The 25,235-nt window shown below is 42.0% G+C and overlaps 1 protein-coding gene across 1 annotated transcript in view; it reads right to left on the bottom strand.

Annotated features, from left to right (window-relative positions):
* Window positions 1-25,235, bottom strand: part of LOC139415103 (mannosyl-oligosaccharide 1,2-alpha-mannosidase IA-like) — a 175,099-nt gene that overhangs the window by 126,594 nt on the left and 23,270 nt on the right. The window contains exon 2 of the mRNA XM_071162916.1: window positions 6,917-7,013. Within this exon, the coding sequence (XP_071019017.1) occupies window positions 6,917-7,013 (97 nt within the window). The remainder of the gene's footprint in view (window positions 1-6,916; window positions 7,014-25,235) is intronic.

Below are 25,235 nucleotides of genomic sequence, written 5' to 3'. Positions count from 1 at the left end.
GAACCGAGGAAATGGAATGACATCAAACAGATGCAAACCATGTGTTTGATGTATTTGATAGCATTCCACCCATTACACTCAGGCCATTACCAGGAGCCTGTTATCCCAATTAAGGTGCCACTAACCTCCTGTGAGTGAAACGTGCTTTTAGAAACCCAATCATCGCATAACAATTCTAAATACAATTGTGTGTTAAAAGGTGTTGATGGCCTGGAAAATTGAAGCGTGCTTCCCATTCTCCATTCAAGAACATACAGGCAATGGTAAGCAAGCTACAGCGGGTCATACACCACTTTGCAATGAGCTGGAGACGGTATTAATTTAGAAAATATACTTAATTGTTTGAAACCTGAAATTTTACTTCTTATTATGAGGCATGTCTTACCTCGCTTTAAAGTAAAGTATGACTATCTGAAACGTGGAGGCAATTATTTTATATAGACTTCCATATGCCATTGAAACCAGTAGCCTATTTCTCTCATGTTCTATTGGTTTTCAAATCAACTTTCTTTAATTGTCCAGTAGCCAAAGGCAGCATCCTAGTCATATTAGCGACCCATGCTAGTTGTTGCATCTTTAGATCTCCCCTCCTTCAAAAATTTTTTACAGATATTTTCATCTGTGTCACATGAAACCGCTCGCATGTGCAGTCAGTTTTTGACAACGGTACCTATACTGTGCAGCAATGAATTATTTATTATATTATGTATTATGTAGCATCCATGACAGAGGGAGAAGCGTTCATCTATGTATATGGGTAAGAGCCTAGCTATATTTTCCGATATTATATAGTTTTTGTACTTTAACCCCTTTATCGTGATATCAAATTGGTAGTTACAGTCCCATCGCTGCAACTCTCCTACGGACTCGGGAGAGGTGAAGGTCGAGAGCCATGCATCCTCCGAAACACGACCCTGCCAAGCCACACTGCTTCTTGACACACTGCTTGCTTAACCCAGAAGCCGGCCGCATCAATGTGTTGGGGGAAACATAAACCCGGGGCCGTACTGATGCCTCAAACACTGCGATGCAGTGCCATAGACTGCTGCGCCACTCGGGAGGCCCTATGTCAGAAAGTCATTTTCATTGCGAGTTAAAGCGAGCTAACGTTAACTGGCTGGCTCACTAGGTAACATTACGTGTATGATCTGTGTAGTAATATTATTTGTATCTCAGAAACCATTTGCATTGCTAACTAGCTAACATTGAACCTAGTTGATCTTCAGGTCGGAAAGTTGGAGCTCTAGAAAGAGTTGGATGACCATACAAATCCATTTTCCCCAGTAGGAGAGAGTTTTTTCCGATTTCCCAGTTGTTTTGAACACACTTTAGTCAGAATTCTGAGATTTCTGAGTTCCCAGTTGTTTTGAACGTGGCATTAAAGTTGGGATTTTGGCTCATTGTTTAGCTAGCTAGCGAGCTATATAGCTACATGGCTAAACAAAAAGACTCAACTACGCAAGTATCCATTTCACAGTACCGTTTACACCTTCTGCATCCTGTGCATGTGACAAATAAAAACATATTTTATTTGATATAGTGTGTGTTTACCAAAGACAGTAATGTGAAGAACAACATGACCTGCACCAAAGTCAGATTAGGATATAGGCCAACTACTACGGTCACCACTTTTAGTCTTGAAATCTTTGATTGTTTTCTACACTACCTTATTCACTCTGTTTAGCACATGACCTCACATGTGAATCCTTAAAGAGATGTGTGGGCTCTCCGCAGCCGATGTGAGTGAGACCTTTAAACATCAACATTCACAAGGCCGCAGGGATTACCAGGACGTGTCTCCCGAGCATGTGCTGACCAACTGGCAAGTGTCAACACTGACATTTTCAACCTCTCCCTGTCTGAGTCTGTAATACCAACATGTTTCAAGCAGACCACCATAGTCCCTGTGCCCAAGAACACTAAGGTAACCTTCCGACCAGTAGCACTCACGTCTGTAGCCATGAAGCTTTGAAAGGCTGGTCATGGCTCACATCCACACCATTATCCCAGAAACCCTAGACCCACTCCAATTTGCATACCGCCCAAACAGATCCACAGATGATGCAATCTCTATTGCACTCCACACAGCCCTTTCCCACCTGAACAAAAGGAACACCTATGTGAGAATGCTATTCATTGACTACAGCTCAGGGTTCAACATCATAGTGCCCTCAAAGCTCATCAATAAGCTAAGGACCCTGGGACTAAACACCTCCCTCTGTAACTGGATCCTGGACTTCCTGATGGACCCCCCAGGTGGTAAGGGTAGGTAACAACACATCCGCCATGCTGATGCTCAACACAGGGGCCCCTCAGGGGTGCGTGCTCTGTCCCCTCCTGTACTCCCTGTTCATTCATGACTGCACGACCAGGCACAACTCCAACACCATCATTAAGTGTGCCAATGACAATAGCGGTAGGCCTGATCACCAACAACAATGAGACAGCCAATATGGAGGTCAGAGACCTGGCTGTGTGGTACCAGGACAACAACCTCTCCCTCAATGTGATCAAGACAAAGGAGATGATTGTGGACTACAGGAAAAGGAGAACCGAGCACGCCCCCATTCTCATCAACGGGGCTGTAGTGGAGCAGGTGGAGAGCTTCAAGTTCCTTGGTGTCCACATCACCAACAAACTAACATGGTCTAAGCACACCAAGACAGTCGTGAAGCGGGCACAACAAAACCTATTCCCCCTCAGGAGACTGAAAAGATTTGGCATGGGTACTCAGAACAACAAAAGGTTCTACGGCTGCACCATCGATTACATCCTGACTGGTTGCATCACCGCCTGGTATGGCAACTGCTCGGCCTCTGACCGCATGGCACTACAAAGGGTAATGCGTACGGCTCAGTACATCACTGGGGCCAAGCTTCCTGCCATCCAGGACCTCTATACCAGGTGGTGTCAGAGGAAGGCCCTAAAAATTGTCGAAGACTCCAGCCACCCTAGCCATGTTCTCTCTGCTACCGCATGGCAAGTGGTACAGGAGCGCCAAGTCTAACTCCAAGAGGCATTTAAACAACTTCTACCCCCAAGCCATAAGACTCCTGAACATCTAATCGAATGGCTGCTGCTACTCTCGGTTATTATCTATGTATAGTGACTTTAATAACTCTACCTACATGTACATATTTACTCAATTGCCTCGACTAACCGGTGGCCCCACACATTGACTCTGTACCGGTACCCCCTGTGTATAGCCTCGCTATTGTTATGTTACTGCTGCTCTTTAATTATTTGCTACTTTTATTTCCTATTCTTATTTTGTGGTATTTTCTTAATTTGGTATTTTTTAAACTGCATTGGTGGTTAGGGCTTGTAAGTAAGCATTTCACTGTAAGGTCTACTGTTGTATTTGGCTTTTGTGAAAAATTATATTTGATTTGAGGCTAAGGCTTAAGAGGGTGTGAATACGATACTGAATGGGTGTGGACAAACACGAGCTCACCAGTAGGTATACCAAAACATTCACAGGCCATTTTCTCAAAAGTGGGGTTAGTTTATCAACTTTCAAAGCAGAATTACTTTCCACTGTTCCTCAACTGCAGTGTATGATATACCATTTTCTAGCGAGTCTCTACTTTCATCCAAATGTGAAAAACACCATTTCACATTTTGCTACATAGGACCGAATCCAAGGTTGTGGGTCACAAATGGCTCCCTCTCACCGTGGCCCCTGGATATAATAGCCTTTGCGCTGGGTGGTTGTCAGGGTCGACGATTGTCGTGTGTGATCTCTCACACTGCTGCAGATGCCAAGAGGACTGCAGTGCAGCAGACAGGGGAGAGAAGGAACATCGCTGGGCTGTGTTGTGCTATGAACCATGGGAAGCCCCTTCGCTAGCGTCTGTGTACCGTTATGAGAGTGGGTGACAGGAATAAATGCCAGTGTCAGTATATATTACTCCAGCTTCCCTGGCTAAATTAAGGGTGTTAATCAAATGTGGTACATAAATTCGCTGCCTGTCCTGAAGCCTTGTAGTGGCAGCAGGAGGAGAGAAGTGATGGCGGGAAAGCAGAGTATATTGCTGCAAAGCCATGAATGTTTCATCAGGCACGGGTTCTCCAGTCACCTTTGACCATAGTTGGAAACCTTTTTTTTCCCTAGTGATAAACAGCTTGAAGAAGAGTACTGTTGTCAAGCTTTGGGGCTCAAGGTGCGGCAATCAATGGCACCTTAAAGGGGTTGTAGCCTTCTCCTTTATATCCAAGAAAAAACCAATAGGCTTGGCAAGCGAGGTTGAAAACACAACCTAATTGCCTTCGTCTACTCCAGTTCTGTGGAAGTAAGCTAATGAGGCTTCCTTCTAAACACATTAGCATTCTCAGCTGAAATCTTGCAAATAAGTTTACTTTTCTGAAAAGCAGAGAGCAATGGATCTGATGCCCCAAAATACAATGATAGAGTACAGAAAAAGCATTATGCCATGACTTTACATCGCCGTCAAAACTCAGTGTGTGACATACTCCATTTTAAATTCCATGCGGTATGCTATGTTGAATGTGCGTAAATCATACCTTAGCATCAAAATATACCAATGACAGGTTCTTGAGAGCAAGCAATGTACAGTACTCCTGTAGAACGTGATAGTTTATGTCTAACATTCAGGTAAAACATATTTGCTTTAGATTAGCAAGAGAAAGGCCTGAAAAATACTCCAAAACAGAGAAAGCAATCTGCCATTCTGGATTCAGAGAGCTTTCGCTCATACAGGCATTTGCATATCTTAAATCCCTGATAATGAAATAGAATTTATACAAGGGTGATTGAAATTCTAAGTTAAATATGAAAGTGTTTGAAAGATATTTCAAGAGAGTAAAAGATTAAGTAGGAGGAATTTGTATTAGGCCTTTAAATGAGGTACCATATTTCCAGAAGTGAGCGCTTGCAAAAGGTTATATGACACTCCTGTCCCTAATGGAAAGTTATGAGTGAGGAAGGAGAACATTCATGGCGTATTAGGGAGACATTTTAATTAGAATGCAAACTCTGTGTGAGATTGTAGCCCATGTCTGAAATGACTGGTGTTATCGGTAGGGGAGAGGAGAGCTGTTCATCAAAAACACAGAGACAGATAGAGAGAGACAGAGAGAGACAGAGAGCTCTCCTTCTCCACCACACCAGACTCCACACCTTATTTAGCACCTCTGTGAGACAGCCTGGTTTTCTGGCCCATCTGAAATCCTGTAATCACTCTACTCCCAACTGTCACAGCACAGCTCACCCACATACAGCCAATCACACACCAGAGCTCATTTACAGCGGTAAAGACATTTTATCAACAGCCCAACCAAATATCCTCATTGTTCAAGTTGAATTAGACCACACAAAGAGAGGGAGGGGAGAGAAAGTGCAATGATAGTGTAGGTCTTAAAGTACATTTTCCCTTCCTATTGAGTTTTTGAATTCTTCTGGAAAAATCCATTTTCATAATGTACACACTAGATATGGATCACGTTTAATTCAAGTCAAATATTAAAGCTGAAGTTTAACTTTGTTTAACCTTTGTGAATGAAACAGAAATGGTGTTAAATACCATCCAGAATGGGCCACCTCAACCAACTGCATACAGACCTGGGTGGTGGAACGATAAGCATAATTTATCCTTAATCTGAAAATGGAAGCGAGGTCATTTGAACATGGAGTATTCATTTAACTCCACAAATGAAAATCAACGATAGTGATGGCTATAACAAAGGGGTTGTAATACCTGTAAGAGGAACCAGCTGTGCTGAGTCATTGTTCTACTTCCATTCAGCAAGTACAGCATTTTAACAAAACCCAATATGCGGGGGTCGTTATGTAGTCCAAGCCAAGCAGTGTAATACCAACCACACAGGAGGGGGTTGTTTATTTATGTTTGTGTAGAAACAAGAACACTGCAATCGTTCCATTTCCCCAGGAGTCATGCAGAGGGATACAGTCTAGTATGTCCCACATGGGACAGAGAGATAGGAAGCAGCAACACTTATTAACACACACACCCACAAAATCTCAGAGACTACAGAGAGACTACCGAACAATGTACATCTATCTGGATCTATCAGTCAAGAGATACTTCTAGCAAACATATCAAAGCATAGGGAGTATTAAGAGCTTTCTCCAGTACAGAGGGGGGTGTTTACTAAAAGTTTCTCATGTGTAAAAGCAAAGGGTTTATTACTCAAAGTGTTTAGGATGAAATCCTCTGTACCAGCCAGAAAAAGTAGAGAGAAATTCTTCCATCAACCATACATCTTCAATAGAAGTCTACAGCAGCAGCGATACATCTTCAATAGAAGTCTACAGCAGCAGCGATACATCTTCAATAGAAGTCTACAGCAGCAGCGATACATCTTCAATAGAAGTCTACAGCAGCAGCGATACATCTTCAATAGAAGTCTACAGCAGCAACGATACATCTTCAATAGAAGTCTACAGCAGCAGCGATATATCTTCAATAGAAGTCTACAGCAGCAGCGATACATCTTCAATAGAAGTCTACAGCAGCAGCGATACATCTTCAATAGAAGTCTACAGCAGCAACGATACATCTTCAATAGAAGTCTACAGCAGCAGCGATACATCTTCAATAGAAGTCTACAGCAGCAGCGATACATCTTCAATAGAAGTCTACAGCAGCAGCAATACCATCCACTAACAAAACAAGATTACAATTTGAGAAGACAATACAAATCATCTATTTATTCGGAGCCTCCCAGGCCTACTGGTAAAGACTCCAGACAGACTCAGCGATGCTCCAGGTAGCCTCTCCTCTCCCCGGCATGGCTGGCACCACAGGATTATTGATTGATAGCTTTGACTAATTGCCAGTTTGGTCCTAATCTGTAGGGCAAGGTCAATGGCAGTGGGGTTGGGCATGAATCAGCCTTCTGGGGTATTGAAGGGGACCTGGGGACAGATACTCACCAAACAGATTGCTGGAGTGGCCTTGCTTGGAAACAGGCCTCAGCTCATTAGATCCCCAGGCGTAGCGCTTGTAACTGTCCCAGGCAAATGTCATCATCTGTGGGCAGAGGGAGAGGAAGGGGGACAAGGGTGAGAAATAGGTTTAGGTCTAAGCAGATCTGTGAAGGGTGATTCACTTCCTATGGGTGTTTTGGTCATTGTGGGCAGGTTTCCAGCAAAGTATTTGACAGTTTTGTTAAATAAAGAGTGTAGGCCAATTTGTGAGATTATATAGACTTTAGGCTATTTTATGTTTGACAACATGTTGATTAGCTTACAGATATTAACTGTGCAGGGAAGTCTGTCAATCATTTAATAAACCTTGACATTAAAACAGGAAAAATCTATAAGACGTCTCAGTTTGATGTCTTCAGTGACCCTGGTGTAACCCGAGAGACATCGCATCCGACATTAATTCTGACATTTCCAAAAAGAATAATGACGCCAAGCTTTATGCGTCACAAGGCTGTTCTTCAAATCAGTGACTTCTGATAGTGTCTGGGACCAAAATAGAAACTATAACAGAAGCCGAATCCTCCTTAAAATCAATGGAATCATAGCCGAGAAACCCTGGAGATTACAGGATAAACCCTTTCCTTCTCTCTCCCTGGTGACTCAACCCAGATGGAGTCAGATAAGCTGTTAAAAACAAGGACAGCTTTTCAAAGTTTTCAAATCTGAATGAAAAGGTATATTACTCACTTAAATCTATAAAAGTTGACTTTGTTGAGTGTCTGAGATTACGCTTACCATTTTAAATCGCAACACTACTGCATTTGGCTATAGCACAGTCCAACTAAGTTTTTGAAGTTAGCATAGCATATGGGAAAATAACAGGCCAGAAATAATTAGGGCTATTGAAGTGATAAATTGGAAGGGAATGGGCTTTCCGGCTGCACTAACAATGCATCCCAACACAGTGCTAGTGCCTAATTCTCTCTCTGCACAGTCATATCTCAGTTCTCCTCTGCAGGGTAGCGACTACCAGTGTGTCCTCTAGTTTGTTGTTGGGAGGATTAGGCTGTAAGGGAGAAAAAGAGAAATATGCTGCCATTCTCTCCAGTTGATACAGAGAGACAGATTGAAGCGGAAATCCCCCTCGAGCAAAAGATGAGACCAGACAGAGATTAAAATAATGTTTTCTCCAGGAATCTCAGCCGCTCAGATCCACATAGGGAGATGGGATCAACTGCACGCTGTCTATTGAAAATCACTAGCAAAACCATCTAAGTGGATGAGGGTAGCCACGATATCCCTGTTATCCCCATATCCTATGAGACAAATCTTTAGAGAATCACGGGACAGAAACAATACAGTCCCTCTTAAGCGGAGCAGTGGGCCGTGAGATATTACTCATTGGTTTACAGATTAGTATTTTCTGGAGAGTTTTGTGAGATCGACACTTCTTTCTGCGATACTTAATCAAGCGAAGAATAACAAGAACACCAAACACAACGGCAAAAGTGTTTATTAATGATGTCTGCTCTTCCTGCAATGTGAACACCATAGCAACCACTGCGTTCTCTCTCGGTTACCTCTGGCATTTCTAATGATGAGATGATAATGCACAAGCTATAGTCTCCAAGATGGAAAGATTGGAATGAAATTGAGTGTTAAAAAGTAAATCGTTCGTGCCAGATAGAAGACATGAATTAGGAGGATCTACCCTTCACAGTCAGAATAGTTTAGCCTAAGTGTGAGTCTGTGTTTGGCTCAGTCCATCATGGAAAGTCCACTGTATAGGCTTAAGATTGTGGTAGAAACTTCGAGAGGGGCTCATAGTGTTGTTTATGGAAAGGCACCTCTCACCCTTTTTCCCCTTGATAAAATGTACCCAGCTCCACTACGCCTGGGCCTAAACAAACAGCCCCAGAACAACTTCTCATCCCTCTGTTAAAGGGCCCGCCTGTAGAGAATGCTGGTAGGAAGTAATTTACAGCACAGCGTGGACTCCCCATACCAGCCAGCAGTCTCCTACGGAAATTAGATTAGTTTATCGACTCCCACATAGAGAGGAAGAGAGAGAGATCTTGGCTCAATGAGTCCGGGGTTTAATTTACCCCGAAACTCTGGGCTCCACTCCCTCATAGCCTCTCGGCGTTCACACCTTACTCTTAGACAACAGTGGTCCTGCTGAGGGGACGCCAGGAACAAGCCAGCGGTTCTGTTGGTTGGTGTAGCTAGTAGCTAGGCGACTGGGAGCCGGAGCCATTTGTCAGAGCCACTGAATTAGAAGCTGTGGAGAGATGGGAGGCATTGAACACAGGGCTGTATTGATTCTCATTCAGTAGTGCTAGGATTTGTTTGCAATAGAAAGCAGCAGGCTGTTCTGGTGGACTATTCCCTAATGGGAAAGGTTTTGTTCACTGTGGGTTACCTGTCTCCATCCAGACAGCTCTATTTTCAGCCTCCTGCACAAAGCCTTGTCTTCCCGCAGCGTGGTCTGACTGGAGGCACAGGAACCGGCACAGCCAAGAGAGTTCTGCTCCTGCTCAGAAGGAGCGCCAGCCTCCCTGATTTACAAGGCTGTAATTGCTTTTCCAGTCAGGGTTTAATGCAAGCGTTTGAGTCAAAATGTAATCTCGTCATTCGTGGCTCTCTTGTGCTCTCTGCATGCTGTCTGTTGGCGGGCGGATCAGTGGCAGAAGCTCTCCCATTGTTTACTGCCGGCATTGTCTAGTCCAAAGACGTCACGGCAATACTGGAATGAGGTGACAGCCCAGATGTGATTACCGCAGCGACAGCGGGTGTTCAGAGGGGGGGTGTTGGAGTTGAGGGAGAACATGTATCTTCTGCAGTGAGAAACAAACAAACTCAGTGCAGCAGAGATCATGCTGGCATATCACTAGGGCTCTCCTATATGGCATCTACAGGTGCCCTCGGGGTGCAGAGTAGGGGTGGGCACGGTTATTAAAATATTTGAATATCCAAACGGACGTTAGTATTCAAACACGTGTGAGTGTATTTTTTATTGGCCTATTTTATCAATGAAAAAGCATTGGTCTTAATTAAATTAAATGATCCTTGTGACATAGTTACATGAAAGGTGTGTTGAGCTACTGCTGAGTATTTAGCCCTCCAGTCAGCCCTGCCAACAAACAGTATGCCATTTCCCCCCCTTCAAATAGCTATTACAGGCACATACCAAGAGGAGGACCTGACACAGATCAATGTCAAACTCTGACCAGAAAAAGTTTTTGTAACTTAAATCAAAATTCTGCTTCACTGTTGCCGTTAGCCAAAAACTACCGGAGAAAAGCAGCCTGCCCGCTGTTGTACTGCCCTCGGCATTTGCGTCAATCTGATTGGTCAAGAGAGTCGAGAGCAATTTGTTAGATTCTTTTGAATTTCGACTAACCGGATATCCCAAAAAATGTCATGATATTAATTGAATAGTGAAATCATTTCAAATGCCCACCCCCATTGCAGAGCTTTGTCGTCAGGTAACACATGCCTGTGCTCAAATACAGGGCTCTGAGGAGATAGGAGACAGAGAGACTTCTGAATGACTGTGTTTGGTCTCACAGATCAGAGGGTGTTTACGCAGCAGAGACAACTCTTTGACCTGCTGAGCCAGGCTAGATCTATGCAGGAGAGTCAGTCAGAAGGGACCTGAAAGTGGAGCTGGGAATAGTGTGCTTTTCTGTGTGTTAAGGGGATTAACCTCCCTCAGTGTGTTGTCCTTCTAAGACTGCAGGGAGGGGGCAGAGCAGATCAGGGGCAGATGTCTATTGATTCATAAACAGCCCCAAGGGAGCGCTTTATTTTCTATAGGCCTACATACTGTAGGGTTGGTTGGAGAGTCAAGGGGGTCATGTGAGGACAAAACAGGGATGGAAGCAGAGTGAAAGTACCAACATAACCACAAAGTCTGTGAATCACATGACTCATAACTGGCTATTCAAAAAGGCAAAGGAATCAAAGGGCTAAGCCTAATCATTAAAAACTATTCCTGCCCTCATGTCCGTTTCCATCCCCTAGCAGCATGTCCTCCATGTTCCTCTCATCGTTTCCCTGCTCTATTCTCTCTGCTGACCAGCCTGGAACATTCAGCTAGTTTGGGGAACCTGGGAAATAATCATCTGTTTGACAAATTTCCATTTCCCTTATTCCCTGCTGTCAGACCACCCCCCTCATCTCATATTGAGGACTCTCAGAGCAGTGTGTGAAGGAAAGCAGAACTATGATGTGGAGAACGAACAAATAGAATGAATAAAAACAGGCTTGGAAGCTCTAACTCTGGCAATTTGACTGGTAAACTCACGGGTACACTCACAATGGCTGCCTGGTATTGTGATGCAATAGTTTCCATTGTATTCTGGAGATAGAACGTCACGGCCAAGGCCTGTGGGGAAAACAACCTGTGGTTACCCCATTGGCTCACAGCAAATACTTGGCTTTTTTCAAACACAATTTTCTTGTTGTCTGCTTGCTTTAGTAAATTACAAAACTACATTAAAAAAAGTACAACGTCTAAACATTACTTTTCAACACTGCCTGCACCTGAGTGTTCTCACTACTTAGAAAAACGTAACATTGTAGGGCTCATGCCCCTTTTCATGATGGTGCTAGCAGCCATGTGAGTAAGCGAGTGCTAGCTAGCTTTTACAATGGGGGTCAATAGGAAAGCGTTTTAATCACCGATTTCTGGGCGTGGTCGAGGGGAATTTCTTATTATTACGTGAATATCAAGTCGGGGTATGCTGGATTGCCATGGTAATGTAGAATGTTCATTCAAATGATGTGGCTCATGCAATGGAATGTATGTTTTGTAATGTTAGTTGAGTTCAATCAACAAATCAGAGCACAAATTGAAGGGTACACTTCCTGCTTTTACTTCCTGGCATGAGTTCAGGTTAAAAATATACAGGATTCTAATATCCCATAACTCTTTCCGCCACTATTCAACAAGTGACCAGCTTCTGCATTTGGAATGACTGGGAGTGAATGGTAGCAGCACAGAAAGTTTGCCATCAAAGTGAAAAATCAAACACAATTGTAGTGAATTTCAGATAACTATTCAGTGAACACATAGCATAACTGCTTTACTGTCATTCTATTCATTTAGACGTTTTGAAAATAATCTACAGCCACTCTATTCATTCTATTTCTATAGTGTAGGAGCTCAGTGCCTTGGATGTTTCTGAAGGAGACGAGAGCCAGATAGACAGAGACAGACAGTGCCGGCAGCAGGCACAGAACACAGGGCTCAGGACAAGCAGCTGTAGGACAGGCGAGTTGGAGAAGATCCTCTTAGCAGAGCTTTTTTTTGCCTGGCTGAAGCTAATATGAACTATTGGAGGTGACAAATGTAGACCTTTGTTTCTTTGACAACTTGAATACAACTTGGAAGCCAATATAGTCAGTCCAGAGAGCGCTGCTGATAGGCGATATAGCTAATGGGAGTACGGCACAAAGAACTGCTTGCTTGAGAGCACTGGACGTGTAGCCTATTCTTTGATCATTAAAAGTGCATATGATGAAATCACTGCCATAATTATGTAAATGCAGCCAAGCATAGAAATCTAAATCATCGGCAACATGACTGTAGCTGACTATTTTCTCTGGAGGATCAGGTTAGTGAAACTTTAAAGGGAGGGAAGTCTCACTGCTGTTTCATGATGGATCTGCACTTCTGCAGCACACCCTAAAATCTATTTTCCTCATCTCAAGCGTCTCATGCACATTCAGTACCTTATCCTCTCTGCCCGGCACGAATCACCTATTCCCACAAGGAGCCTCACAGGACCAACTACGCTCAGCATCACTAATTCATAATATTCCCACCAGCCCCTGACAACTTCACAGGGAGCCATGCAGTATGTGGCCCAAAACCACAGGGAGCCATGCCGTATGTGGCCCACAACCACACCGAGCCATGCAGTATGTGACCCACAACCACACCGAGCCATGCAGTATGTGACCCACAACCACACCGAGCCATGCAGTATGTGGCCCACAACCACAGGGAGCCATGCAGTATGTGGCCCACAACCACACCGAGCCATGCCGTATGTGGCCCACAACCACAGGGAGCAATGCTGTATGTGGTCCACAACCACAAGGAGCCATGCAGTATGTGGCCCACAACCACTCCGAGCCATGCAGTATGTGGCCCACAACCACACCGAGCCATGCCGTATGTGGCCCACAACCACAGGGAGCCATGCCGTATGTGGCCCACAACCACAGGGAGCCATGCCGTATGTGGCCCACAACCACAAGGAGCCATGCCATATGTGGCCCACAACTACACAGTCCCAACTACACAGTGTATGATGTTAGGGGCTGCTGGGAACTGAATTGTTGTAGAGAATAGCATTAGCATAGCCTAGCACCACTCCCCATTAAATCCATTCTTTGTTTGCACACCTTGCACAGGTAGATAAACACCTTTAAAACAAAATGCCACATTTCCATCAATGTCCTTATCATCTGTAATAAGACTAAGTGAACAAATAGCAGTCAAAGACAGCCATCTTGGCCGTAACATTGGGCTAGTGAGTGAGAGAGACAAGCACAAGAAGCAACAGCTCCTGATAGTCAGCTATGCTCTTAGTGTAGTTAAAACCAGTCTGCAGGAGCACAAGTCTTCAGCAACAGACAATAACAATATCTGTGTCATTGTTTTCACTCTGGGGTCTAGTAAACAAGACTGCAGCCTCTTGTCAGGATCATCATGTATCCCAGTTAGCCAGGTTGTACAGCCTTCCAGAGTCTTCACCAGATTAGAAGGCAGTAAGCTGTTCATCCCATTCCTCAATCAATTCTCAGCATGGCACTGCTTCTGCTGCCTCCCACCTGCTCCACACAGACCACACTAGCCACACAATCTGTTCACATCATGAAGAGTAGGTACTTTTACTGCTCTGTGTGTGTGTTGTATATGCTACATTATGCAAGCTGTAATGTGAGAGAGTCCCTGCATGAACATGTTTTTCCCTTGACACACATTCAAGCACACACTGATTCAAGGCTGTTACGGAACAACAGATGCAGGCTAATTGAAGGAAACAATCTAATTGTGGAAGAATTCATCAAACACAGAACAGAAAGTGTCCCCCAGGACAGTCCAGGTAGGTACTGTAGGAGAGTCTCAGAGAAGCCCTCAGATGAAGCATGGTGTCCCAATGGAGATGGATTCACACCAGTGTGGTGGATCAGAATGGTACAGGTATCCTTTTGATGTAATTATACCCGATATTCCCCTCTATTTTATTGCATTCCATGTTTCATTGCTGTGTGTGTTGGGCAATTCCACGATAAAGGAATGGCGCTGAGACTCAGATTTGTCACTTAAAATGTATGCATGCCAAACAAAAGACATTGATTTCAAAGTTTAATAAACCATACAACTCTATGCACAAGGACCACTTTTAACAGTTTACACTGAAAATTTTACAAAAACACTGGAAGAACTGTGCAGATGCAAAGTTTGGCAACACCATTTTGGTCAAATCTCCCTCAGTTTTTATGCGTCCACGTTTTCCCCAAACTCTAAAATATCTGCTCCCAATGAAGATTCAACTACGTCTGCAGAAAGAATAGGGTGTCAGCTATGACATCACACACTGACTTTGAATATATTTTGGCTATTGAACTACAGTACATGAAGTGGATTTACACCCTGTAATGGAATTGCGGTAACCGAATTTCATCATGGGTCCCCGATAGAGGTCGACCGATTATGATTTTTCAACGCCGATACCGATTATTGGAGTGCCAAAAAAAGAGTACCAAAAAACACATCGACAACAGCTACCCTCGAAGCATCATTACCCATCGCTCCACAAAAGCCACAGCCTTTGCAGAGCAAGGGGAACAACTACTGCAAGTCTCAGAGCGAGTGAGGTTTGAAACGCTATTAGCTAACTAGCTAGCCACCCCTCTAACGAGGCAGCATCAGGCACGAAAGTGCTGTTTGAATGAATGCTTACGAGCCTGATGCTGCCTATTTCGTGCTGTTTGAATGAATGCTTACGAGCCTGATGCTGCCTACCATCGCTCAGTCAGACTGCTCTATCAAATATCAAATCATAGACTTAATTATAAGTCTAAATATTGTTGTTACATTGTACAACCTTCAATGTTATGTCATACTTACGTAAAATTCTGGCAAATTAGTTTGCAACGAGCCAGGCGGCCCAAACTGTTGCATATACCCTGACTCTGCGTGCAATGAACGCAAGAGAAGTGACACAATTTCACCTGGTTAATATTGCCTGCTAACCTGGATTTATTTTAGCTAAATATGCAGGTTTAAAAATATATACTTCTGTGTATTGATTTTAAGAAAGGCATTGATGTTTATGGTTAGGTACACGTTGGAGCACCGACAGTCCTTTTTTTTTTGGTGATGTATCCTAAATGGGTACACAAAAAGGTATACATTTGCATATTTGAGAATTATTCTACACACTGGCTATTATTTTAAATGAGCTCTGCCTTCAAACAAGACCAAATTTGGTTGGTCCGGACCAAATCTGAACCAATCATAGACATCTGTGTTTCACAAGTTTGAATCTCAAAGTACAGCACAGTAGAGCTCAGTACAATAGAGTTCAATACAGTATATTTAGGTACAGTAGAGTACATTATAGAGTACTCAACTCTAGTGTGCTCTACTGTGTACTGTACTCTACTATCCTTTACTGTATCAGTGCTTTCCACTAGCGCCGGCTGTAAGACTCATTTTCAGCTGGGTATGTTTTCCACTTAAATTAACTAGGCTACTTTTCAATTTGCCAGTCAGAAAAGAGCCTGCTGAGCCCTCTTCCGCTAAAATGAATGATATGCATCTTCTAGCATCTATTGATAGGACAGTCGCCTGTCAGTCACAGAGTGAGCGATGACAGGGAAACACTGCTGGTGTGACAGTCTTCTGTCTGTCCCGTCTCTTGGTGCCTGGGTGTGGTATCTTGTGTCAAATGTACTTGCGCTGAGGGAGAGAGAATGAATGTGCATATGTCCCATATAATCTGGTAATGATGAGTTGAAATCCACCTATTGTGTTCATTTATTTTCTTTGGCATGCAGGGTCTGACATTAAGGGGCCAGTAAAAACATGTCAGTCGGGCCTGTAGATCTCGTAACTTTCACCCCATTTTTGCATTCCAGTTCCAGATTTACCTGCTCTGTCGCAGTCTACCATTGAAAATCATTGAAGACTAAACATGCACATTTCATGCTATTTGAATTTGAGCAAAATGATTGGCCACTCACTTCTCGAGCATTACATGAGCTGATGCCGTCACACAGCACACGCAAGCTGGCATCAATCATCACCCATCAATCTACTCGCTGAGCTTATTTATTTTAGGTAAAGTGATTCGCAAATGTAAACGTTCAATAGTGAACATGCTAGCAATATGCTGGCGATGGTTTATAGTCTACACAAAGAAAGCTACAAAAAGACATCCAGAGTTCATCTTGGCCAGTCTACTGTAGCCATGTCGATATCTCTTTGGGAACGTCTGTCTTAAAGGGGCAGCGTCCTATTTTCTAATCTTCTCAAAAAACAACATAAAATGAATGCAAATGTTACAAGCAAAATATAGAATAGAAAATGATTTGCATTGCTAAATTATATAACACGGGCATTGTTTTAAGATGGTCATACCAATGATTATTTAGCATTTTAGGAACCCTTTAGGTATAAAAGCTTGACTAGTTTAAAAAAGGTGTCGAACTGACTGAATAAAGTATCTCATATATCCTTGCCATTCATAAATCATACAATGTAGTTATATGTCCATGGTATCGCATCGGGACAAGTAAGCTAAAGATCTCGTTTGTATTTTCGATATGAAGTCCATCAGGACATGCCAGAGGGTGATGTTAAAGTGAGTGATTTGTCAGTAGCCTACTGAATTGCATCATTAAGAAAGTTGTTCATTTGGCATCCTTACTTGCACAATGGTAGGCTTTCGGTGAATGTCAGCAGATAAATGATATCAACATTCAACGAAGATGGTGAATCCCCCTCACAGAAGGAACGGGTTGACTAGTGGAGAGAGAGCCTCAATCTTGTCCAAAATAAGATAAAAGAAAACAGATTTAATTGTTTTGAAAGCTAATGATAAGTATATGGTATTTTCAAATATATTCCTATAGGTCTACTGATTTAATCAAAGTGTAGACAATGGAGTAATCAACTGTTGCTTTTTGTGTAGCAAATCATACCTGTATTGCAGATAGCTGAGAAAATACCTCTTAAAAGAAAGTTTGAAGCACGTGGAAGTCAGAAGACTCTCAAAGTATTCTTTAAAGGCTCAGTCCAATCAAAATTAAGTTTTGTCTGTGTTTTATATCATATTGTACAACAGCTGATGAAAGTGTAAAATTTTTATCAGTGATATTTCCTTATAGTTGCTGGTTGAAAATACAATCTAGCATTAGAATGTACCAGAGTCCACCAAACTAGAGCTTGTTTGGCAAAAATGTCACTGTACACTGCTGTACTAAACCCTACTGTACAGTACTGAACTATACTCTACTTTCTTTACTGTGCAGTGATGTCCAAACGTGTGAACCCAACAGTGGTGTGAGACTACTATGATTTCTCTTTGTAGACGATTTGGTAACGGAATTGAGTTTTAAATCACTAAATAATTCATTAAAAAAATTGATATCAGTAAAAACCTTAACCAATTGATAGGTCTACCTTTACTTCTGTGAACTGTCATTATCCTCCCTCCTCACGGGGGAGAGAAATTAAAGCACAAGGCATTGTTTCTTAAACTTTTCTCCCCAAAACTACTATAAATAGAAGTATTGATATTAGTTGGCAGGGGGCTTTACTTCAACATCCTTGTTTTTTTATGTATTTTTAATAACATTTAAGACTTTCTGGTAGATGTTTTCTAAGATCCCGTTTCCATCTGTTTGACTAGAAATCAAAGCCTTTGCTTATTCCATTTTTTTTGAGTGGAAATGGTTCAAATGTATACATGCCTTAATTAAACAAATATATGCATTTCACTCCCAATTTGATATGCTCCTATGAACTTCACGTTGGTGCTCATTGGTCCTTTTACACGGAAATGACCTGTTCTCTCTCTGTTCTACATCCATCATCTCTCTGCCATGATCTCTTTGTAGCCCGCCAACACTACTGACCCACAGCAAGACAGCAGATCGCACTGAAGGAATAAACAGGAAAAACAACAAAAAAGCCATTTGTAGAACATGACAAATGTTAAATACAGATACAGCACACAAATACGCCACACATCCGTTTATTATTCTGCAGAGTAGCACAAACTCTCTCTACTGGCCACTGGAGAAAAACAAACGCGAAAGAGAGAGACGTGGAGGGATGTGTACACGACATATTACAGTTATCCCTCATGTCACACTGGTCTGGGTGGCGACTCCCTGATGCACCCACATCGACAAGCAAATAAGACACTGAGGCCTAGTGTTGGTGGGAAAGAAAAGCACAGCTCGGAAAACGTAATTTGGTATTTTATTAGGATCCCCATTAGCTGTTGCAAAAGCAGCAACTACTCTTCCTGGGGTCCACACAAACCATGGAACATACAGAATGACATAATACAGAACATCATTAGGCAAGAACAGCTCAAGGACAGAACTACATACATTTTTAAAAAGGCACACGTAGACTACATATCAATGCATACACACAAACTATCTAGGTCAAATAGGGGAGAGGCGTTGTGCCGCGAGTTGTTAAAAAAAAAAAAAAAAAAAACAGGTTTGATGTTTATTTGAGCACTATGAGATGGAAGGAAGTTCCATGTAATAAGGGCTCTATATAATACTATACGTTTTCTTGAATTTGTTCTGGATTTGGGGACTATGAAAAGACCCATGGTGCATGTCTGGTGGGATAAGTGTATGTGTGTCAGAGCTGTGTGTAAGTTGACTATGCAAACAATTTGGAAATTTCAACACATTGTTTCTTATAAAAAGAAGAAGTGATGCAGTCAGTCTCTCCTCAACTCTTAGCCAAGGGAGACTGGCATGCATAGTATTTATATCAACCCTCTGATTACAATGAAGAGCAAAATGTGCCGCTCTGTTCTGGACCAGCTGCAGCTTAACTAGGTCTTTCCTTGCAGCACTGGACCACATGACTGGACAATAGAGGTTGACCCATTAATCGGAATGGCTGATCAAAATCGGGAAAAACATTTTTTTATACCTTTATTTAACTAGGCAAGTCAGGTAAGAACACATTCTTATTTTCAATGACGGCCTAGGAACGGTGGGTTAACTGCCTTGTTCAGGGGCCGAACGACAGATTTTTACCTTGTCAGCTCGGGGGATCCAATCTTTCAACCTTACAGTTAACTAGTCCAATGCTCTAACCACCTGCCTCTCATTGCACTCCACGAGGAGCCTGCCTGTTACGTGAATGCAGTAAGCCAAACTTATCTTATAAAAAACAATCAATCAATCATAATCACTAGTTATAACTACACATGGTTGATGATATTACTAGTTTATCTAGCGTTGCATATAATCGATGCAACACTGGGGGATGATTTAACAAAAGCGCATTTGCGAAAAAAGCACAATCGTTGCACGAATGTACCTAACCATAAACACCAATGCCTTTCTAAAAATCAATACACAGAAGTATATATTTTTAAACCTGCATATTTAGCTAAAAGAAATCCAGGTTAGCAGGCAATATTAACCAGGTGAAATTGTGTCATTTCTCTTGCGTTCATTGCACGCAGAGTCGGGGTATATGCAACAGTTTGGGCCGCCTGGCTCGTTGCGAACTAATTTGCCAGAATTTTACGTAATTATGACATAACATTGAAGGTTGTGCAATGTAACGAGAATATTTAGACTTAGGGATGCCACCCGTTAGATAAAATACCGAACGGTTCCGTATTTCACTGAAATAATAAATGTTTTGTTTTCGAAATGAGAGTTTCCGGATTCGACCATATTAATGACCAAAGGCTCGTTTTTGTGTGTGTTATTATGTTATAATTAAGTCTATGATTTGATAGAGCAGTCTGACTGAGTGATGGTAGGCAGCAGCAGGCTCGTAAGCATTCATTCAAACAGCACTTTCGTGCATTTTGCAAGCAGCTCTTCGCAAGCACAGCGCTGTTTATGACTTCAAGCCTATCAGCCTAATGGCTGGTGTAACCGATGTGAAATGGCTAGCTAGTTAGCTGGGTGTGCGCTAATAGCGTTTCAAACGTCACTCGCTCTGAGACTTGGAGTGGTTGTTCCCATTGCTCTGCAAGGGCCGCGACTTTTGTGGAGCGATGGGTAATGCTGCTTCGAGTGTGGCTGTTGTCGATGTGTTCCTGGTTCGACCCCAGGTAGTGGCGAGGAGAGGGACGGAAGCTATACTGTTACACTGGCAATACTAAAGTGCCTATAAGAACATCCAATAGTCAAAGCTATATGAAATACAAATGGTATAGAGAGAAATAGTCCTATAATTCCTATAGTAACTACAACCTAAAACTTCTTACCTGGGAATATTGAAGACTCATGTTAAAAGGAACCACCAGCTTTCATATGTTCTCATGTTCTGAGCAAGTAAATAGTCCTATAAATACTATATTAACTACAACCTAAAACCTCTTACCTTCGAATATTGAAGTCTCATGTTAAAAGGAACCCCCATCTTTCATATATTCTTATGTTCTGAGCAAGGAACTCAAACGTTAGCTTTTTTACATGGCACATATTGCACTATTAATTCTCCAACACTTTATTTTTGTATTATTTAAACCAAATTGAACACGTTTCATTATTTATTTGAGGCTAATTTGATTTTATTGATGTATTATATTAAGTTAAAATAAGTGTTCAATCAGTATTGTTGTAATTGTCATTATTACAAATAAATTAAATGTAACCGTGAGGAGAACAAGTATTTGAGACACTGCCGATTTTGCAGGTTTTCCTACTTACAAAGCATGTAGAGGTCTGTCATTTTTATCATAGGTACACTTCAATTGTGAGAGACGGTATCTAAAACAAAAATCCAGAAAATCACATTGTATGATTTGTATGTAATTAATTTGCATTTTATTGCATGACATAAGTATTTGATACATCAGAAAACCAGAACTTAATATTTGGTACAGAAACCTTTGTTTGCAATTACAGAGATCATACGTTTCCTGTAGTTCTTGACCAGGTTTGCACACACTGCAGCAGTGTGTGCAAACCTGGTCAAGAACTACAGGAAACGTATGATCTCTGTAATTGCAAACAAAGGTTTGGCCCACTCCTCCATACAGACCTTCTCCAGATCCTTCAGGTTTCGGGGCTGTCGCTGGGCAATGCAGACTTTCGGCTCCCTCCAAAGATATTCTATTGGGTTCAGGTCTGGAGACTGGCTAGGCCACTCCAGGGCCTTGAGCTGCGTCTTACGGAGCCACTCCTTAGTTGCCCTGGCTGTGTGTTTCGGGTCGTTGTCATGCTGGAAGACCCAGCCACAACCCATCTTCAATGCTCTTACTGAGAGAAGGAGGTTGTTGGCCAAGATCTCGCGATACATGGCCCCATCCATTCTCCCCTCAATACGGTGCAGTCGTCCTGTCCCCTTTGCAGAAAAGCATCCCCAAAGAATGATGTTTCCACCTCCATGCTTCACGGTTGGGATGGTGTTCTTCTTCCTCCAAACACAGCGAGTGGAGTTTAGACCAAAAAGCTCTGTTTTTGTCTCATCAGACCACATGACCTTCTCCCATTCCTCCTCTGGATCCAAATGGTCATTGGCAAACTTCAGACGGGCCTGGACATGCGCTGGCTTGAGCAGGGAGACCTTGCGTGCCCCTCAGGATTTTAATCCATGACGGCGTAGTGTGTTACTAATGGTTTTCTTTGAGACTGTGGTCCCAGCTCTCTTCAGGTCTTTGACCAAGTCCTGCCGTGTAGTTCTGGGCTGATCCCTCACCTTCCTCATGATCATTGATGCCCCACGAGGTGAGATCTTGCATGGAGCGCCAGACCGAGGGTGATTGACCGTCATCTTGAACTTCTTTCATTTTCTAATAATTGCGCCAACAGTTGTTGCCTTCTCACCAAGCTGCTTGCCTATTGTCCTGTAGCCCATCCCAGCCTTGTGCAGGTCTACAATTTTATCCCTGATGTCCTTACACAGCTCTCTGGTCTTGGTTATTGTGGAGAGGTTGGAGTCTGTTTGATTGAGTGTGTGGACAGGTGTCTTTTATACAGGTAACGAGTTCAAACAGGTGCAGTTATTACAGGTAATGAGTGGAGAACAGGAGGGCTTCTTAAAGAAAAACTAACAGGTCTGTGAGAGCCGGAATTCTTACTGGTTGGTAGGTGATCAAATACTTATGTCATGCAATAAAATGCAAATTAATTACTTAACAATCATACAATGTGATTTTCTGAATTTTTGTTTTAGATTCCATCTCTCACAGTTGAAGTGTACCTATGATAAAAATTACAGACCTCTACATGCTTTGTTAGTAGGAAAACCTGCAAAATCGGCAGTGTATCAAATACTTGTTCTCCCCACTGTGTGTGTGTGTGTGTGTGTGTGTGTGTGTGTGTATATATATATATATATATATATATATATATATTATTTTTTTATTTTATTTTTTTCAAATTTTTAAATTAAAAAAAAAAAAAAAAAAAAAAAAAAAATTGGCCAATTAATCGGTATCAGCATTTTTGGGTCCTCCAATAATCGGTATCTGCGTTGAAAAAAAAATCATAAAATCGATCGACCTCTATTGGACAATAATCAAGATTAGACAAAACTAGATCATGCAGAACTTGCGTTTTGGAGTGTGGTGTCAAAAAAAGGAGAGCATCTCTTCATTACGACCAGACCTCTTCCCATCTTTACAACCATTGAATCTATATGTTTTGACCATGACAGTTTACAATCTAAGGTAACGCCAAGTAATTTAGTCTCCTCAACTTGTTCAACAGCCACACCATTCATTACCAGATTCACTTGAGGTCTAGCACTTAAGGAATGATTTGTACCAAATACAATGCTCTTAGTTTTACATATGTTCGGGACCAGTTTATTACTGGCCACCCATTCCAAAACTGACTGCAACTCTGTTAACCTCTAGTGACACCCCATCCCGTGAACGGGACCATTGTCATCATCTGACACACAATTAGCATAACGCAATGGACATAAATATTACTAGAAAATATTCCTATTCATGAAAATAGGAATATTGTCACCTCAGATTTTCAAAATATGCTTTACAGCCAAAGCTAGACAAGCATTTGTGTAAGTTTATCGATAGCCTAGCATAGCATTTTGTCCAGCTAGCAGCAGGTAACTTGGTCACGGAAATCAGAAAAGCAATCAAATTAAATCGTTTACCTTTGATGAGCTTCGGATGTTTTCACTCACGAGACTCCCAGTTAGATAGCAAATGTTCCTTTTTTCCAAAAATATTATTTTTGTAGGCGAAATAGCTCCGTTTGTTCTTCACGTTTGGCTGAGAAATCGTCCGGAAATTGCAGTCACGAAAACGGTGAAAAATATTCCAAATTAGCTCCATAATATCGACAGAAACATGGCAAACGTTGTTTATAATCAATCCTCAAGGTGTTTTTCAAATATCTATTCGATAATATATCCATCGGGACAATTGGGGCGGCAGGGTAGCCTAGTGGTTAGAGCGTTGGACTAGTAACCGGAAGGTTGCGAGTTCAAACCCCCGAGCTGACAAGGTACAAATCTGTCGTTCTGCCCCTGAACAGGCAGTTAACCCACTGTTCCCAGGCCGTCATTGAAAATAAGAATTTGTTCTTAACTGACTTGCCTGGTTAAATAAAGGTAAAATAAAATAAAAAATAAATAAAAAATGCGTTTTTCAGTAGGACCGATTGGAGTAATGGCTACCTCTGTATTTTACGCAAGAATCTCTCTGGGAGCATCAGGTGACTACTTGCGCAATGTAGCCGCCTACGGGTATTCTTCAACATAAATGCGTAAAACTACGTCAAAATGCTGTAGACACCTTCGGGAATACGGAGAAAGAGTAATCTGGTTGATAGCCCATTCACTGCTCAATAGGGACACATTGGAACGCAGCGCTTTCAAAACGAGGCACTTCCGGATAGGATTTTTCTCAGGCTTTCGCCTGCATCATCAGTTCTGTTATACTCACAGACAATATTTTTACAGTTTTGGAAACTTTAGAGTGTTTTCTATCCTATGCTGTCAATTATATGCATTTTCTAGCATCTTGTCCTGACAAAATATCCCGTTTACTACGGGAACGTTTTTTTTTCCGAAAATGAAAATACTGCCCCCTAGTCACAAAAGGTTAAGGGTTTTAGTGACTTCATTAGCTGTGTTTGCTGATGCGTATATGGTTGAATCATCAGCATACATGGACACACATCATTTGTTTAACTTCTTGAGAATACTTGACACGCAGACGTCCCAAGTATGCCCCTGGAAATGCAAATGCGCTACGCTAAATGCTAAATGTACTCGTTACAACTCAATCTTTGATCAAAATTCACAAGCAGGGTATTGAATTAAAGCTACACTCGTTGTGAACCTAGCCAGCAAGTCAGATTTTTAAAATGCTTTTCGGCGAAAGCATCAGAAGCTATTATCTGATAGCATGCACCCCCCAAAATGCCAGCTCGACACGTAAACAACAGATTTTGCGATAGCCGGCGCTACCCAAAACGCAGAAATAAAATATAAAACATTCATTACCTTAGACGAGCTTCTTTCTTGGCACTCCTATATGCCCCATAAACATCACTATTGGGTCTTTTTTTCGTTTAAATCGGTCCATATATACCCAAAATAGCTTTGTATGGAAGTTGTGTCATTCAGAAAAAATCATCGTTTTTAAACGCTGCGTAATTTTTTAAAATTAAAAAAGTCGACGATAAACTTTCACAAAACACTTCGAAATCCTTTTGTAATCCAACTTTAGGTATTAGTAAACGTTTATAATCTATCAAAATGATTACAGGGCGATGTCTCTTCAATAGGTCTTCACTTCAAAAACAATGCCGTCTGATCTCTCCCTCAACTGCATCCGGGTGAAGACTGGGAAAATGGAGGTCAGACAGAAGGATTTTCCAACAATTAATTCAATTGAAAATTAGGACAATGGCGCCATCGTGCGGAATTTGTATGAATTGCAGGCAGATTCCCATTAAATTCTGTTCTCTTTTAACAACTGGTGGAAGTGATTTATGGAAATTATTTTTTGCTTTCAGAGAGCAGTTTTTCTTGCGTTTTTCAATGAAACACACGATCTGTTATAGTCACAGCCGTGATTTAACCAGTTTTATAAACTTC

The sequence above is a fragment of the Oncorhynchus clarkii genome, chromosome 8 (assembly GCF_045791955.1).
Source record: "Oncorhynchus clarkii lewisi isolate Uvic-CL-2024 chromosome 8, UVic_Ocla_1.0, whole genome shotgun sequence".
Lineage (NCBI taxonomy): Eukaryota > Metazoa > Chordata > Actinopteri > Salmoniformes > Salmonidae > Oncorhynchus > Oncorhynchus clarkii.
This window is presented reverse-complemented; position numbering and strand designations above follow the sequence as displayed.